The sequence below is a fragment of the Ptychodera flava genome, chromosome 17 (assembly GCF_041260155.1).
Source record: "Ptychodera flava strain L36383 chromosome 17, AS_Pfla_20210202, whole genome shotgun sequence".
Classification (NCBI taxonomy): domain Eukaryota; kingdom Metazoa; phylum Hemichordata; class Enteropneusta; family Ptychoderidae; genus Ptychodera; species Ptychodera flava.
Window position 1 is genome coordinate 36,871,060 of NC_091944.1, and position 17,044 is coordinate 36,888,103.

The 17,044-nt window shown below is 36.4% G+C and overlaps 1 protein-coding gene across 2 annotated transcripts in view; it reads left to right on the plus strand.

Moving 5' to 3' along the window:
• Window positions 1–9,253, plus strand: part of LOC139116215 (cystathionine beta-synthase-like) — a 42,073-nt gene extending 32,820 nt beyond the window's left edge. For both annotated transcript variants that reach the window (XM_070678781.1, XM_070678782.1), the window contains exons 12-14: window positions 791–875; window positions 1,802–1,898; window positions 6,389–9,253. In XM_070678781.1, coding sequence (XP_070534882.1) covers window positions 791–875; window positions 1,802–1,898; window positions 6,389–6,425 — 219 coding nt within the window. In that variant the 3' untranslated portion in view covers window positions 6,426–9,253. The remainder of the gene's footprint in view (window positions 1–790; window positions 876–1,801; window positions 1,899–6,388) is intronic.
• Window positions 9,254–17,044: the final 7,791 nt, after the last annotated feature.

The following is a 17,044-nucleotide window of genomic DNA, read 5'->3' on the forward strand; positions in this document are numbered from 1 at the left end:
AATGTGAGGCTATTCAGTTATGTTGTTCAGAAACAGTTTAATAATAAACCGTACTCGTGAAAACACACACTTTCAAGGTCATGTCTGACTTTGGAAGGGATTTTTCCATTGAAAAAGATTACTTTGGTAACTGTCTAATGGAGTAAATTGCATAATGGAATTACCTTAATAGAGAGTGTCATTTGTATAACAGTGATGCACTGTACAGTGCTATTATTTGTAATCATGAGGGTATTGATAATGCCTTTATTTGCCAGTTTAATTGCCAAATTAGCCTTGAAGTAGCCATTTAAAATTTTTCATCACAATTTGTAGCCCTGCTTGAACATCTGCTGATATAAATTTTAATCGTAAAGGAAAGAAGAATCTCTTGGAACATAAATCATGCATTGAGTTGTAGTGCCTCCCATTAGCAATTTTAATCCTGCAGTAGTCCAGGTCATAGATTTAATCACTTATTATTGCATAGGAAATAGAAAGCTACTCAAAATTTAGTCATCACATGGTGTAGATGTATGTGACAATGATTTTGCATTGTCAACAGTACAGTCACCCTGCAATAAGTGCTTTAGCAGACGATAGCCAATACTCTGAACTGGTTAGTTACTGTTATAAAGACCAGTTTTCATTGGTTTATGCTGTGGAGCTGATGTGACAGATTTTTCACCATTCCTGTCACATGACACAAATCGCTAAAATGGCCCTTGAGGTGTGACACTGTTTTGAAGACAGTTTGTATGATAGTTTGAAAATTATGATGTTGACCACACGGTTCATTCTTTTTCTGCAGATAACATTGGATACCACTCTTGGCAAGTTGTCCCGTATCCTAGATACCGACCACTTTGCCCTCGTCGTACATCAACAAAAACAATGTAAGTGTAAGTACTAATTATGAGATCCCTCAAGGTACACGTCCCTCACGGTACACATCAGTCAATGGATCAGTCTAATGCTTATCCCTAGCATCAACCTTCTTTAACAAGGCCCACAAATGGAATGTATCGATTGATTTAGCATATTCTTTTATATGCCACGCAGGTCCATCCAGACTTTTCTCAGAAATCTTTTGACCAGTTGCTTCAAGCATGATTGAGATACAAACTTGATTCAGTAACCACAGCATAGACTAACGTGTTGTATGCGAAAATTGTCACCAGACTAACCATTACTGACATATACTTGAAAACAGTTGAACAGTTGCTGTGAGGATTACACCAATGTGAAAGTCGTTTCATTTTAAAATGTTTGTGATCAAAGTCATTTCCTCAAAATATGTGATTCAAGTTGGTATAGGTCTGTCTTTCAATGACTTGTTGTGATACAATACAGTATGATGTATGACACAAGTAAGGAAAGGCTTAAATTTCCATCCAAACTCTTCAATGTCATCGCCAGCTGAGCAGCTAATCAGTATGATTTTCTGACATTGACCTAATCATGATAAGATTATTGTAAAGTTGAATGCTATTTACTACACATGTACCATGAAGTGATCTGTATATATATTTATTGCTGTCCATGTATCATTGAGCAAATATTGTTCCAACACTTTGTGATGCTTTTATGCTTGCCAGGAAAGCATAGTGTCTGAGTTTGATATTGAGTCTAAATCACTCAAAGAACAATATCTGTTTGCTAGTATAATCAGAAAAAAGTTCACAATATAGTTCAAAGAATGATTATGACAGACATGATAGAAATATGCACAGGTATTGAAATGGTACCTCATCTACAGACAGACCTCAGAGAGATGTAATGAAAAGGTGATTATCTTATACCAATCTTTTTTTTTTTGCAGTTTCTAACAAGGAGGAAAGTTCACATAGACAGATGATATTTGGCATTGCAACAAGAATTGACCTTTTGAACTTTATCACCACACACAAAGAATTTGAGTAAGTTTCCATAGCAATGGTTTCCATGGTGATTGGTACCAATCAACAGGATAAAACTTCTTTAACACAGTTATCGGTCAAAGCTCAACATAAGTACCTCAAGGAAGAGACGATGATGAGTGTTTCACTAAATTCAACCATTTGCATCTGCAATTTATATGAAAGATTTTTGAATGATATGCAAGATACATTAGAGTATAAAGAAGTTCAAGGATATATCTCTGCTTGCTTGTACACTTTCTCATGTTGAGTTCTTTCCGGTTTTATTTCTTTCTATCCTTTCTTGTAGTGAACTTTAACTTAACCCTTTTCTTCTGTATTTCTTTCCTGGTAGTATTCTGTCTGTCTTAGTTTACTTCTGTCTTCTTTATCTCTTATAAAGATACCTATTGGTGTATGATATGAGGGTAAGGTTGTAGCATAGAGATGGTTTTTAATTGCACCTGTATGAATGATTTATGACAGAGAAATGTGTGAAACCCCAGCACAACAATGCAATGATTTGCAGTTTATGCATGACATATCAAAGATAGAGGTGTATATGATGCACATGTGGAACAAAATTTCACAGTTTTCGTGATAAGAAATGTGTCGAAACAAATTTACTGAATCAATTTCATTCAGCTTATTTCTGAAATCATCAAAAGATTATATTTCTCATGTATACTGATCATCCTTGGTTAAAAAATACCTTCACACTCATGCAATGATTTTCAGTACCATGGCAACATCTATTTTACTCTAATCAGGCCATTTGACAGGATTACTTATGTGCCAGTTTGTGTTCTAAGCAAATAGTGAATGGTTTTCATACCATTTGCCCATTTGAATTTTGAGGTAATTACTTCAAAGTGTAAGTCAAAGTTCAAGTGATATGTCTTTGGCTTGTAGACACAAAACTGATATTTACAACCTAATACATGTCCCATAGTTTGTCAAAAACTGTGAAAAGTATTAGTTCTGAATGTATTTTTAAATATCCTTTGGTTTAGTTCTTCAAAGTAGATTCAATATTTTGATAGTGCAGCTGATTTGTATTTGCCAAGTTCAAGTGCTATAGCTATATTTGTTGAGTAAGGGTGCTCTAGTTGTATTTGTTGAGTAAGGGTGCTGTGGCTGTATTTGCTAAGTTAGGGTGCTATAGCTGTTTGTGCTGAGTTCAGGGTGCTCTAGCTGTATTTGTTGAGTTAAGGGGCTATATCTGTATTTGCTAAGTTAGGGCAGTCTGTCTGTATTTGCTGAGTTAGGGGGGTATATCTTTGTTTTTACAGAGCAGTAAAGTGTCATCCAGGCTATGTAGATTATGATCAGACAGATTACATCAATATTGCAGATGTATATACTGAAAAGTTAGCCATATATAGCAATTTATGCATTTTAGCATGCAGACTTATCGTATCATTGACAGGAAAACATGACAAACTAGTTCCATCACAAAATTGTCAACAATGCTGTGTAACTTTTAGTTTTTAGAAACATTGTATTAAGAAATGATGTTATACATTTTGATTCACCCTTTAGCTAGTACACTCTATTATGAAATTTGAGTTTCTGTTTTTGCTCACATTTATTCTGAGAAAACTTAGATATTGTCTTTCATAATTTAGAATTTAAATCAGGAATTACCAGAGAAGGATAGTACTACAAATTACTGAACCACTGATTATTTCCACACTAACACAGTGAGAGTGCATACATTTAATTTTCAACAACAGCAAGACCATAAGAAGTTTACTTTGTCTCTGAGTTTAAAACACATGCAGAAATCCAACAAAAGAGATTTTCAGATTCTTAAAATTTGTCTCAAGCATGAATTCTAACTTAAGTTAATTTTCATTGAGATGTTTATCAGCATCATCCGTACATAGTGACATTTGATAAACTGTATCTTATATTTGTATGGTGTACAAAAGCACCAAGAATATGGAAAATAATTATACTATGAAGAGAGTTTAGTTTAAGTTGATAATGGATTAAAGTTACAAAAAGTGACAGCCAAAGAATGACACTGTTAAAGCTGTCTTAGCTTTCAAATTAAATTATGTTGTATTTTACACAGTTTTGTTTTGTTTGTAGAATTCATTTCCTAAATAATGCTGACATAAGCTTTACATGTTACTTGAATAACTAAATGAATTTGGTGTTACTGACAATATACACTGTGATATAATATTCTTTGAGACATAAAACAGTTGAGACATCGTTTATATCTGTAGTGTCATATTTCTATCAATGCAATAAGTTCATATCACCTCTCCTTTTGGTGTATGATTCATAAATGTAGAGATCTAACAACAAGTGTATATAAAGTTCATAATATTCGTCTACATTTAGATCATCTCTGTATTTACCCCATCTAGTGACAAGATATTTATAATTATAAGATAAATTCTTCCAGAGTCTGTCATTTCCTTCATGCCCAGTATTTACTTGAATATTTTTCTTTCCTGTTTCTCACTTGCACATGAACTTTTTCCGAACACTCACTTTTAGCTGTCAATACAAATCCAGTCTAAGTATATCCAGGATTACTGTAACTCAGCTAGAATATTGACAAATCCAGTCTAAGTATATCCAGGATTACTGTAACTCAGCTAGAATATTGACAAATCCAATCTAAGTATATCCAGGATTACTGTAACTCAGCTAGAATATCTAAGGAACCTTTGTAACATTTACTTATCCACTCCACACATTTTATCAATTTTTTTCTGGTTTGTCACCTTACACTGATATAGGCCACTTTGTAAAGACAATTGTCTGTTTTGCAAAACAGTTGTGCACATAAGGTTATCAAATCACTCACAATTCTGTACAATTCATAGTTGAAGCATCTGACCTACCCTACCTTTTCATCAATACAATTCCCACAGGATTAATTTTTTCACATTTTACGTGCTCATCTGGAAATCTGCATATGGATTTCAGGGTCTTCACTAAGGGGAATGGGGAGGCGGCTTTTTCACTATATTTTCAGGAAGTTGTTTGTTTCATCGCCAGACCAATGTGCAAATTTTTATTACAAGTGCATGTAAAGTCTGTAATCAGTGGTTTAATTTCTTTTTATAATCTTAAGTTTAATCCACAAAAAGGTACCCTAAAGAGATTCATTTTTCAAAGTGATATCATGCTTTTGTAGAATAACTTCAATTTGTCACCATAACACCGATGATCAATATTTTACCACACCATGTTATGAATGAATTCCATGAAATTAAGAAAGAGCCAATGACATCTCTCGACAAGTTTACTGTTCAATGGTCCAGGACTTCCACAAAGTTTACTTCAGGTGTAACATACATTTGTTTCCCGATGGCCTGAGAGTCACTCCAAAACTATCTTGTTTCACTTGGCTGCAGATCGAGGAAAATAGACTCTTTTTGGTGACTTTTAGGCCAGAGGGAAGACAAATGTATCTTACCTGAATATTGCCTATCGATATGTTTTTTAACAAAGCTCATCCCTTTTTCTCATTTAAAAATCAAGAAGTTCCTGTTCTCTCACTTGTCCTCAAATGATATCGCCATTATCTTTACATGTTCTAGAATGTGTGTATGCGTAAATGGTGCTTCCCAAACTTGCCCAGTCAACAGTTGTCCAAACTTTAAACCAGTTAACAGTTTTGGAAACTGTTAATCAGTAACTGGTATGTTATATATATCAGAGCCAAAATGACATGTATTACATGACTGTAAATAACAAATCATGATAGAGAGTCTTATCAAGGTGTGTCGCAATCACCACTTTTACAATTGTAAACCACTATAGGGAGTACAGACATGTTTGAAATGAGTAATCCTACCCGTGACACCTTTTTGTGCCTTCCTTTCAGTTGACTGACTGTAGAAGTGTCAATTAAGACAAGAACATACAATTGGAGTCTGTACACTCAAAATTGGAAAATGACATGAAACATTGATTTCTTAGGTTGGACCCTGAAATTGTCCATTCTTTTTGAATTTGACCTTTCATGCATATTAGCAAGGTCCAATTATGCTCTTTGGACTTAATATAACATGTTTGAAAATCGTACAAAACAACAAGTTGGTGCTTCTTGTAAGAATTTTACAGTATTGTGCAAGTTGCACTTCGTATATATATCATGTGTCTGTCCTTTTGTGAATGTATCGATTTTCAAAGTGGTGTGATAGTGTTTCCATGGTTGTTCATATCATTGTCATCATGAATACTACAGTATCGCCTTACGCGATAGATGATGAAATCTGTATGACACTACTTTCATGGAAATTGCAATACATAATCCTCTATTTCTGAGTTGTTTTTGTACTGCACCTAGTAGCCAATTGAGCCAAAATGCAAAAGTCCACCTCCTGGGCAGACAGTGTCTATCTATGATAGACTAACTGAGAAAAATCTAATTATTAAGGCTAGACTGCAGTTTATTTGTGATGACATTATCTCAACATAGCTGGCAAATATGGCTGTTATTTTTAAATTAATTGATTGTATTCTTTCTACCATGGTACTAGGACCGCTAGAGCTGATGTCTTTAATGGTACCAACTGAGCTATCTGCATAATCCTGAAATATGAAGTCACTTCATTCCCTGATACTGAGATGTTGTTGATGCAATTTATTTTGTACTTGTTACAAAATACTTGTAAAGCTGTTGTTATATTTTAATTAAGCCCATGATTATGACACATGTGTTATTATTATGCGCAAGAATAATTGATAGATTGGTATGGTCATCTCTATAAGTATCAAAAGTTTTATGCTGTAACTCTCACTACTGTGTTGATGTAGAGATTTAAATCTCTATTGGACCTCTGCATATGGAATGTGATCATGATTGAATACAGTTGATCTTTGAATGTCTTATGTTGGTCAATTATAGAATGGTTGAGAGTTGCAGCCTCATCATATATAGCATCATGAGAGAGTGACCAACATTGCTATGACCTACATGTAGGGTAATTTGCTTGTGAAATAAATGCTGATGTATTTCTTTTGATGTTAATTTAGATGTTTGTTTTAATTTTTATTATATATTTCAATGGTATTAGTGTTAAACATTCTTTATTGGTATCAACAGTTGCTGTTAAACAGAATTACTTTATTTGATTTTTCAGAAAGGATATACCGTATTTACTTGGGTAAATGCCCTAGGTGTTCAGCCCCCAAAATATGCTTACAACCTAGTGGGTGTTTGCTTTGTCAACCCCCCTCCCCCCCCCCAAGATGTATGCAAATTAGATGGTATACATTGTTGCAGCATGCAGTGATGTACCAAAATGACACGTAACAAGTGGAAATATTGTTAATCAACAAAGGTATTTAATTACAAAGAAATGAACTTCACATAAAATAAGACAGACAAACATAGCCAATAAATAATAATGGGTTGATTCACTGAATAAATATGTGCATGTCAAAATAGATACGACCAAATGAAATATAAATATTACTCACACAAGTCAAAGAAATTTTCCAGTTAGACCCCAAAATATCAACAACCATGCCCCTTCAAGGTTTGAGTCCTTTACTGAGTGAGAATTGAGTTATGGAACTGATAAGGCTATCTTTAAATTGGTTTCCAACTTAGATTTCATATGTACTTTAATAGCTCTCCATGACTTTCCAATCTGCACCATATACAGAAACAACTTCATCTTGCTTAGGCCAACTTTCAAACTACCATCATTACCAGTAATGATCTTTTGGCAAAGTCTATGATGATTTCACCATTTTGAGGGACTTTTCAGCAGAAGGTACACCGTCTTCTACTTAATCTCATTAAACCTACTACAAGTATTGCCATGTAAAATTTTTCTGAAACTGGAAACCATAGTCATCTTTTCCACTAGCCAGTGCAGCACCTTCAAATCTAAACAACGGCCATGTGACATTTAATTTCTGCATTGTATATGCGCGTAAAGTGTTAGTTGTCCTGTTAAAAGATAGCTTTTATGATGATAGTGTTTCCAACATCAGAACCTGTGCATTTTTAGCATAGAAAGTTTCGCATGTACGAGACAATGTCTCTGGGGTAATTTACCCCATTCACACAGAAAGGTTAGAATGTAGGGTAGGGTAAATTACTGAAGAGGGAGGCGTTTACCCAAATAAATACGGTTACTTTATAAACTGTGCATCTCTCACTCTTCATTTTGTTGGCTTACATATGTGTTCATGTATTAATCTATGGAAAATGCTTTGTTATAGGGAATTAGTCAGAATGAATCATATCCATATCGAGAATATCTTTACTGTAAATGTTGATAACAGTATTATGTATTCCACAGAATTTTTGTATGACCAAAATTTAAAATAAGTAATATATGTTTTATTGGTTTATTGGTGTATGTTTGGCTTTCCTACAACTAATAATAATGCACTTTCATTTAACATATTACTTATGTTTTGATGTGTATATTTATTGGCCACACTCTCAGAAAAAGTAAAACCTTAAAAAGGAGTTATTCAGTATAGCAGATTATTGTATATTTTCTATTTTTCTATCACTGTTCTGCTGTGATAATGTCTTGTGGAGGAATGACATTGAAATGGTCTTCTGATCAGATGGCTTCAATGATATGCGAATGGCACATTTTTCAGTCACAGGGGTTGAGTTCATATCAAATTATAAAAGGATTACTTTGAGTTGCTGTCTCGTTTCTCATTGAAACTGATGTTAAGTGTAGAAGTCAATTTGATAAAAATACAAATAAAGCAAGACTGATGAGTACCGGGGGTGACATTGAAAGCTTTTACCAATAAACATGCTCCTAGGGGGTCAAGTTACTGGGGAGGCCTCCCTAAGAAAACCCTTGTTTTCCTATAAAAGATTTAACCCAGTGTTCTTCAGATGTACCTCAAATTTTCAGCGTATCTTCTGTAGGCAACATTGCATGGACTTGTTAAAATTACATTGTCTTGACTGTTACAATTACATTGTCTAGACTGTAACAATTACATTGTATGGACTGTAACAATTACATTGTCTGGACTGTAACAATTACATTGTATGGACTGTTACAATTACATTGTATGGACTGTTACAATTACATTGTATGGACTGTTACAATTACATTGTATGTATAATTACATGCTATAGGTTTGCTACAATGATGCCCCATAACATGGTATTGATGTGCTTCAATTATATGTCATCATGCATGTACACAAATATTTCATTTCATGTTTCCCCATCAATGCAATGTTCTTTTAGTGTTTCTTGACCAGTGCAAACAGTAAATCTGAACGCCTGTGTGGATATCTGGCAAAGCGTGAAGTTGATACCAACTCTTCTGTACCAGTCTTATTATTACTGTGCTGTCACTGATCATGCTTGGAATTTGAATCCACTTTGAAATAAAGTATATCGACACAAACTTGCATTGCTGAGAATTTTTGTCTACCTAGTACCTCCTGATGATTCAAAGCGCTAAAATATGATAAACCAAAATAATACTATAATAGTAAGATGAAGTTAATTTGTTTGTCATATTGACTCAATAATGCAATAATGATGACTGCTGTAACTCTACATTAGATTTTCAGCAATATTGCCCTAGATGCCAAATTTTCAGCAATATTGCCTTAGATGCCAGATTTTCAGCAATATTGCCCTGGATGCCAGATTTTCAGCAATATTGCCTTAGATGCCAGATTTTCAGCAATATTGCCTTAGATGCCAGATTTTCAGCAGTATTGCCTTGGATGCCAGATTGTTTTGCCCAAGACTTAAGATTTTCAGCAGTATTGCCCTATATGTTCGATTTTCAGCAGTATTGCCCTGTATGCTCGATTTTCAGCAGTATTGCCCTATATGTTCGATTTTCAGCAGTATTGCCCTATATGTTCGATTTTCAGCAGTATTGCCCTGTATGTTCGATTTTCAGCAGTATTGCCCTATATGTTCGATTTTCAGCAGTATTGCCCTATATGTTCGATTTTCAGCAGTATTGCCCTATATGTTCGATTTCAGCAGCATTGCATTGCCCTATATGTTCGATTTTCAGCAGTATTGCCTTATATGTTCGATTTTAGCAGTATTGCCTTATATGTTCGATTTTAGCAGTATTGCCCTGTATGTTCGATTTTCAGCAGTATTGCCCTATATGTTCGATTTTCAGCAGTATTGCCCTATATGTTCGATTTTCAGCAGCATTGCCCTATATGTTCGATTTTGCAGCATTGCATTGCCCTATATGTTCGATTTTCAGCAGCATTGCCCTATATGTTCGATTTTCAGCAGTATTGCCTTATATGTTCGATTTTCAGCAGTATTGCCTTATATGTTCGATTTTAGCAGTACTGCCCTCTATGTTCTATTTTCAGCAGTATTGCCCTATATGTTCGATTTTCAGCAGTATTGCCCTATATGTTCGATTTTCAGCGGTATTGCCCTCTATGTTCGATTTTCAGCAGTATTGCCCTGTATGTTCGATTTTCAGCAGTATTGTCCCATATGTTCGTTTTTCAGCAGCATTGCCCTATATGTTCGATTTTCAGCAGCATTGCCCTATATGTTCGATTTTCAGCAGTATTGCCCTGTATGTTCGATTTTCAGCAGTATTGCCCTCTATGTTCGATTTTCAGCAGTATTGCCCTGTATGTTCGATTTTCAGCAGCATTGCCCTATATGTTCGATTTTCAGCAGTATTGTCCCATATGTTCGTTTTTCAGCAGCATTGCCCTGTATGTTCGATTTTCAGCAGTATTGCCCTATATGTTCGATTTTCAGCAGTATTGCCCTGTATGTTCGATTTTCAGCAGTATTGCCCTGTATGTTCGATTTTCAGCAGTATTGCCCTGTATGTTCGATTTTCAGCAGTATTGCCCTGTATGTTCGATTTTCAGCAGTATTGCCCTGTATGTTCGATTTTCAGCAGTATTGCCCTATATGTTCGATTTTCAGCAGTATTGCCCTATATGTTCGATTTTCAGCAGTATTGCCCTCTATGTTCGATTTTCAGCAGCATTGCCCTATATGTTCGATTTTCAGCAGCATTGCCCTATATGTTCGATTTCAGCAGCATTGCCCTCTATGTTCGATTTTCAGCAGCATTGCCCTATATGTTCGTTTTTCAGCAGCATTGCCCTCCATGTTCGATTTTCAGCAGTATTGCCCTATATGTGCGATTTTCAGCAGCATTGCCCTATATGTTCGATTTTCAGCAGTATTGCCCTCTATGTTCGATTTTCAGCAGCATTGCCCTATATGTTCGATTTTCAGCAGGATTGCCCTATATGTTCGATTTTCAGCAGTATTGCCCTGTATGTTCGATTTTCAGCAGCATTGCCCTATATGTTCGATTTTCAGCAGCATTGCCCTATATGTTCGATTTTCAGCAGTATTGCCCTATATGTTCGATTTTCAGCAGTATTGCCCTATATGTTCGATTTTCAGTAGTATTGCCCTATATGTTCGATTTCAGCAGTATTGCCCTATATGTTCGATTTTCAGCAGCATTGCCTATATGTTCGATTTTCAGCAGTATTGCCCTATATGTTCGATTTTCAGTAGTATTGCCCTATATGTTCGATTTTCAGCATCATTGCCCTATATGTTCGATTTTCAGCAGTATTGCCCTATATGTTCGATTTTAGCAGTATTGCCCTATATGTTCGATTTTCAGCAGTATTGCCCTCTATGTTCGATTTTCAGCAGCATTGCCCTATATGTGCGATTTTCAGCAGTATTGCCTTATATGTTCGATTTTCAGCAGTATTGCCTATATGTTCGATTTTAGCAGTATGCCCTCTATGTTCTATTTTCAGCAGTATTGCCCTATATGTTCGATTTTCAGCAGTATTGCCCTATATGTTCGATTTTCAGCGGTATTGCCCTCTATGTTCGATTTTCAGCAGTATTGCCCTGTATGTTCGATTTTCAGCAGTATTGTCCCATATGTTCGTTTTTCAGCAGCATTGCCCTATATGTTCGATTTTCAGCAGCATTGCCCTATATGTTCGATTTTCAGCAGTATTGCCCTGTATGTTCGATTTTCAGCAGTATTGCCCTATATGTTCGATTTTCAGCAGTATTGCCCTGTATGTTCGATTTTCAGCAGCATTGCCCTGTATGTTCGATTTTCAGCAGTATTGCCCCATATGTTCGATTTTCAGCAGTATTGCCCTGTATGTTCGATTTTCAGCAGTATTGCCCTATATGTTCGATTTTCAGCAGTATTGCCCTGTATGTTCGATTTTCAGCAGTATTGCCCTGTATGTTCGATTTTCAGCAGTATTGCCCTATATGTTCGATTTTCAGCAGTATTGCCCTGTATGTTCGATTTTCAGCAGTATTGCCCTGTATGTTCGATTTTCAGCAGTATTGCCCTATATGTTCGATTTTCAGCAGTATTGCCCTATATGTTCGATTTTCAGCAGTATTGCCCTCTATGTTCGATTTTCAGCAGCATTGCCCTATATGTTCGATTTTCAGCAGCATTGCCCTATATGTTCGATTTTCAGCAGCATTGCCCTCTATGTTCGATTTTCAGCAGCATTGCCCTATATGTTCGTTTTTCAGCAGCATTGCCCTCCATGTTCGATTTCAGCAGTATTGCCCTATATGTGCGATTTTCAGCAGCATTGCCCTATATGTTCGATTTTCAGCAGTATTGCCCTCTATGTTCGATTTTCAGCAGCATTGCCCTATATGTTCGATTTTCAGCAGGATTGCCCTATATGTTCGATTTTCAGCAGTATTGCCCTGTATGTTCGATTTTCAGCAGCATTGCCCTATATGTTCGATTTTCAGCAGCATTGCCCTATATGTTCGATTTTCAGCAGTATTGCCCTATATGTTCGATTTTCAGCAGTATTGCCCTATATGTTCGATTTCAGTAGTATTGCCCTATATGTTCGATTTTCAGCAGTATTGCCCTATATGTTCGATTTTCAGCAGCATTGCCCTATATGTTCGATTTTCAGCAGTATTGCCCTATATGTTCGATTTTCAGTAGTATTGCCCTATATGTTCGATTTTCAGCATCATTGCCCTATATGTTCGATTTTCAGCAGTATTGCCCTATATGTTCGATTTTAGCAGTATTGCCCTATATGTTCGATTTTCAGCAGTATTGCCCTCTATGTTCGATTTTCAGCAGCATTGCCCTATATGTGCGATTTTCAGCAGTATTGCCCTGTATGTTCGATTTTCAGCAGCATTGCCCTATATGTTCGATTTTCAGCAGTATTGCCCTATATGTTCGATTTCAGCAGTATTGCCCTATATGTTCGATTTTCAGCAGTATTGCCCTATATGTTCGATTTTCAGTAGTATTGCCCTATATGTTCGATTTTCAGCAGTATTGCCCTATATGTTCGATTTTCAGCAGCATTGCCCTATATGTCCGATTTTCAGCAGTATTGCCCTATATGTTCGATTTTCAGTAGTATTGCCCTATATGTTCGATTTTCAGCATCATTGCCCTATATGTTCGATTTTCAGCAGTATTGCCCTATATGTTCGATTTTCAGCAGTATTGCCCTATATGTTCGATTTTCAGCAGTATTGCCCTATATGTTCGATTTCAGCAGTATTTCCCTATATGTTCGATTTTCAGCAGTATTGCCCTATATGTTCGATTTCAGCAGTATTGCCCTCTATGTTCGATTTCAGCAGTATTGCCCTATATGTTCGATTTTCAGCAGTATTGCCCTGTATGTTCGATTTTCAGCAGTATTGCCCTGTATGCTCGATTTTCAGCAGTATTGCCCTGTATGTTCGATTTTCAGCAGTATTGCCCTGGATGCCAGATTTTTTTGCCCAAGACTAGATTTTCAGCAGTATTGGCTTAGATACCAGATTTCCAGCAATATTGCCCCAAATACTTACAGATCCACCTGCTACGTAGACTTGTCGGTCCCGAAGATAGGGTATTGATCTACTTGCTTTGCGAGGCTTGTCATAACAACTGAATACTGATGCACACCGTCAGATTCGAAGAGTATTGTACATGTATATGCTGTGTTGACTTGCCAACAGTATGGTCTGCCAGTCTTTGTACAACATATGAAATAAGTTGTTGTCAGTAGGAAAATATTTACGTTTGATTTGGTCGAAGTGACTCGTTGGCAACACAAGTATGAAAGGTCACCTGTTTCTAATCCAATACAGGCAATCTTTGAAAAATATGTACACCAGGCATTGGGAAAATGATAGCTGTGTGTGTGTCATTTGTAATGGAGATCTTTTTCGTCTATCGTCATGGTTACGGTCTGTCACCCTTCCAGATGTACATATATAGTTGGCCATTTCTATTCATTTATTTTTAAAAATCAAGCAATTGAATTATTTCCCATTATGAATTAAGCATGAGCGCGGCAATTATATTTTGGCTATCTGTCATTTTTGTTGCTACAAAATATGGCATTGACTGATATCCTGCCTTACGACACTATACACAGACAGATATGTTATGTGCCGATCGAGTGCCAGTGCACAGTCGAAAATGAGTTGAATTTTCAGAACGAAAGGCATTGCATATCTTCACAAGTGACCTTACATGAGAAATTTACCATGTTATATTGACGGAATCATTTTTTCGGAAATCAAGCTATGGAGCATGGTTTGGAGAGAACAAATGGGGGGGAGAGAGAGAGAGAGAGAGAGAGGAGAGAGAGAGAGAGAGAGAGGGAGAGGGAGAGAGAGAGAGGGGGAGAGAGAGAGGGAGGGAGGGTTAAGTAGGATGTTTCCTCTTTCGGTACTTTGCTATTTGAAATGGTAAATTTCACATTTTACTAACCAGTACTTCGTGTTGGAGTTCCGCCCATCGAATCGAAAACATCGTCTGTCTTTACTTCCCATTGTTGCTAAACAGAAAAAAGGAACTAAAACACACCCAATCAAAAACATGGAAACATTTGGACAGACATTTACCAAACATAAATGACGCCAACAATACTCTTGCTCCCAACATAGATGTAGATCATACAACAACCACAGGTGCTCGTTAGCTGGGTAGTCTGCTAGATCAATCGATTTCCTGCTCGATCTATCGATCCCGTAGTCGATATGCCCGCCATCGACTAGGGGATCGATAGATAGAGCGGAAAATTCGATCGATTTAGCAGACTACCCAGCTAACGCATGCCTGTGATAACGACACTGTCTAGAGATGGATAATATCAATTTAATACTTCAAGCAGTCTACATTTGATTACAATTTGGTTCCATATAGGGCTCGAACTTGACAGCAGTACCCTAGGCTCCCAGACAACTTAAACCACGCTTTGAACTACAGAAATGCATTAACTCAAGGCTTTACTCGAAGACTTTCCAAACATGAACAACAGTCACTGTTTTGTGCCATTCACTCTATGATGTGATTGCCGTTCCTAGTTCGTAGTATGAAATTTTAAGTTGAGACGCTTGGCAATATAACACCAAACTTTTTGAGTCGCATTATACAATCTCCATCTTTTATCGATGTGTCTGCTAGAATGAAATGACTTTCAATCAAAACGAAAGGTTTGCTTTCTTGCAATTTTAAATAACGAATTTGGGCACTGATGTTGACCTGAGATCTCTAGAGCTCCCTATTTTCTCATAAAAACGCTTTGCGGTGGTCGTGCAATTTAATGAAATTTGACAGTTTGCAATAGAAAAGTCCGCTTTGACGATCTGTATATATATTGAAACGGTAAGCACAAAACATTTCATTTGTACCATTTTTTCGTTTTGTCTTGATCAATAAATTCACGTTTTTATGGTTTGTTTGTTTGCTGTGGTTATGGCGCCGTAGTTTTCTGTATGAATGACTTCGAGCTTAAACCGTTAAATTTGGTCCGTCAGAAAAGACAACTAATCTGGAAGACCTGTTGCAAGAAAATTAACGGAAGAATATCCTCATAAACCACACCGTTCGATCTTAATACGATTTGGCTTTCGAAGATGGTAATTCCCACAGGAGAACATCTTGAACTTTGGCTCGTATGCTCTAGGCCTATACAACCAACTATCAGCGGTATGAAACGAACGACTAAAGTACCACAAACTCACCACCCAAGTTTTCACCCGCCAGTTTCTGCATTGAAATGAAACAATGAAATCTTAAAATTTACTACCTGGTTGCTTGGGGAATTTCCTCCGTGTATTTAGTATGGTAGTCGTTCGTAATATATGATACTTTATGTCACAGTATATTTTAACCAAGTCATGTTTATTTCAATGCTTTTGTCATTTAAATATTACTCGTCTTTCCCATTCACACTATTCCGTAACTCGCTGTTTTGATCCAAACCAATCCTGTCGTTGATTTTGTCTCCCGGTGTGACCATGAGCTTTTAATTGTGTAAGTTAAAAAAAAAAACACGAAAAACAATCCTTACATTCTCTAGTGGCCCTTCTGAGACAATAGCTATTATTTACTAGTACATTACATTTATTTATTTATTTATTTATTTATTTATTTATTTATTTATTTATTTATTTAATTGCAGACCTACATAATATTCCCTTGCCAATGGCTATCGTTTGCACGGTCAAAAAAAACCCCGTGTTTTCATTAAACCAACTTACTCAATATCAAAATTGCCGACCTTGAATTTGATTATGGAACTCAATTTTGCAATTTGCTGGTTCAAACCATTCACATGATAGGGCCCGGGTGAAGGCTACTGTTTATGTCCAATCTAAGGCCGCGTTCAAAAAAATGGTGAGGGGGGGGGGGCTGGAGGAATCGCGATTGAAATCTTATTTTTTTCAGATCCCCCCTCAATACCCTCAAAAATTTTCAAGTCCCCCCCTCAATACCCTCAAAAATTTTCAAGTCCCCCCCCCCAAATTACCATATAGCCGCTTATTTATTAGGAATGCACGCAGAGTAAAAAAAAAAACATGTAATGTGTGGTTCTGCACGCAAATGTTCAACACTACCTCTTATCAGCAGGTTGTAGAGCCATATACCTAGGGCAAGTTCTTAAATTGATTCATTTTTAAATGCATCAGTGAACTTTTTGGATTTCTCAGTCTAAGCCGACTTGAGTTTATCCAACTTTGGCCAATTCAATGGCGCCAGCTGAAAAGGACACAAAATGACAATCATGAGAGAGTATGAAAATTGTGTATTCCTAGCTACGTTTAACCAAATTGTGAAAAAATGAGCACAGTGACCTACCGAATTTTTTTTGAAAAGTACAAGACATATGCAACTTAGATGCCACTTATA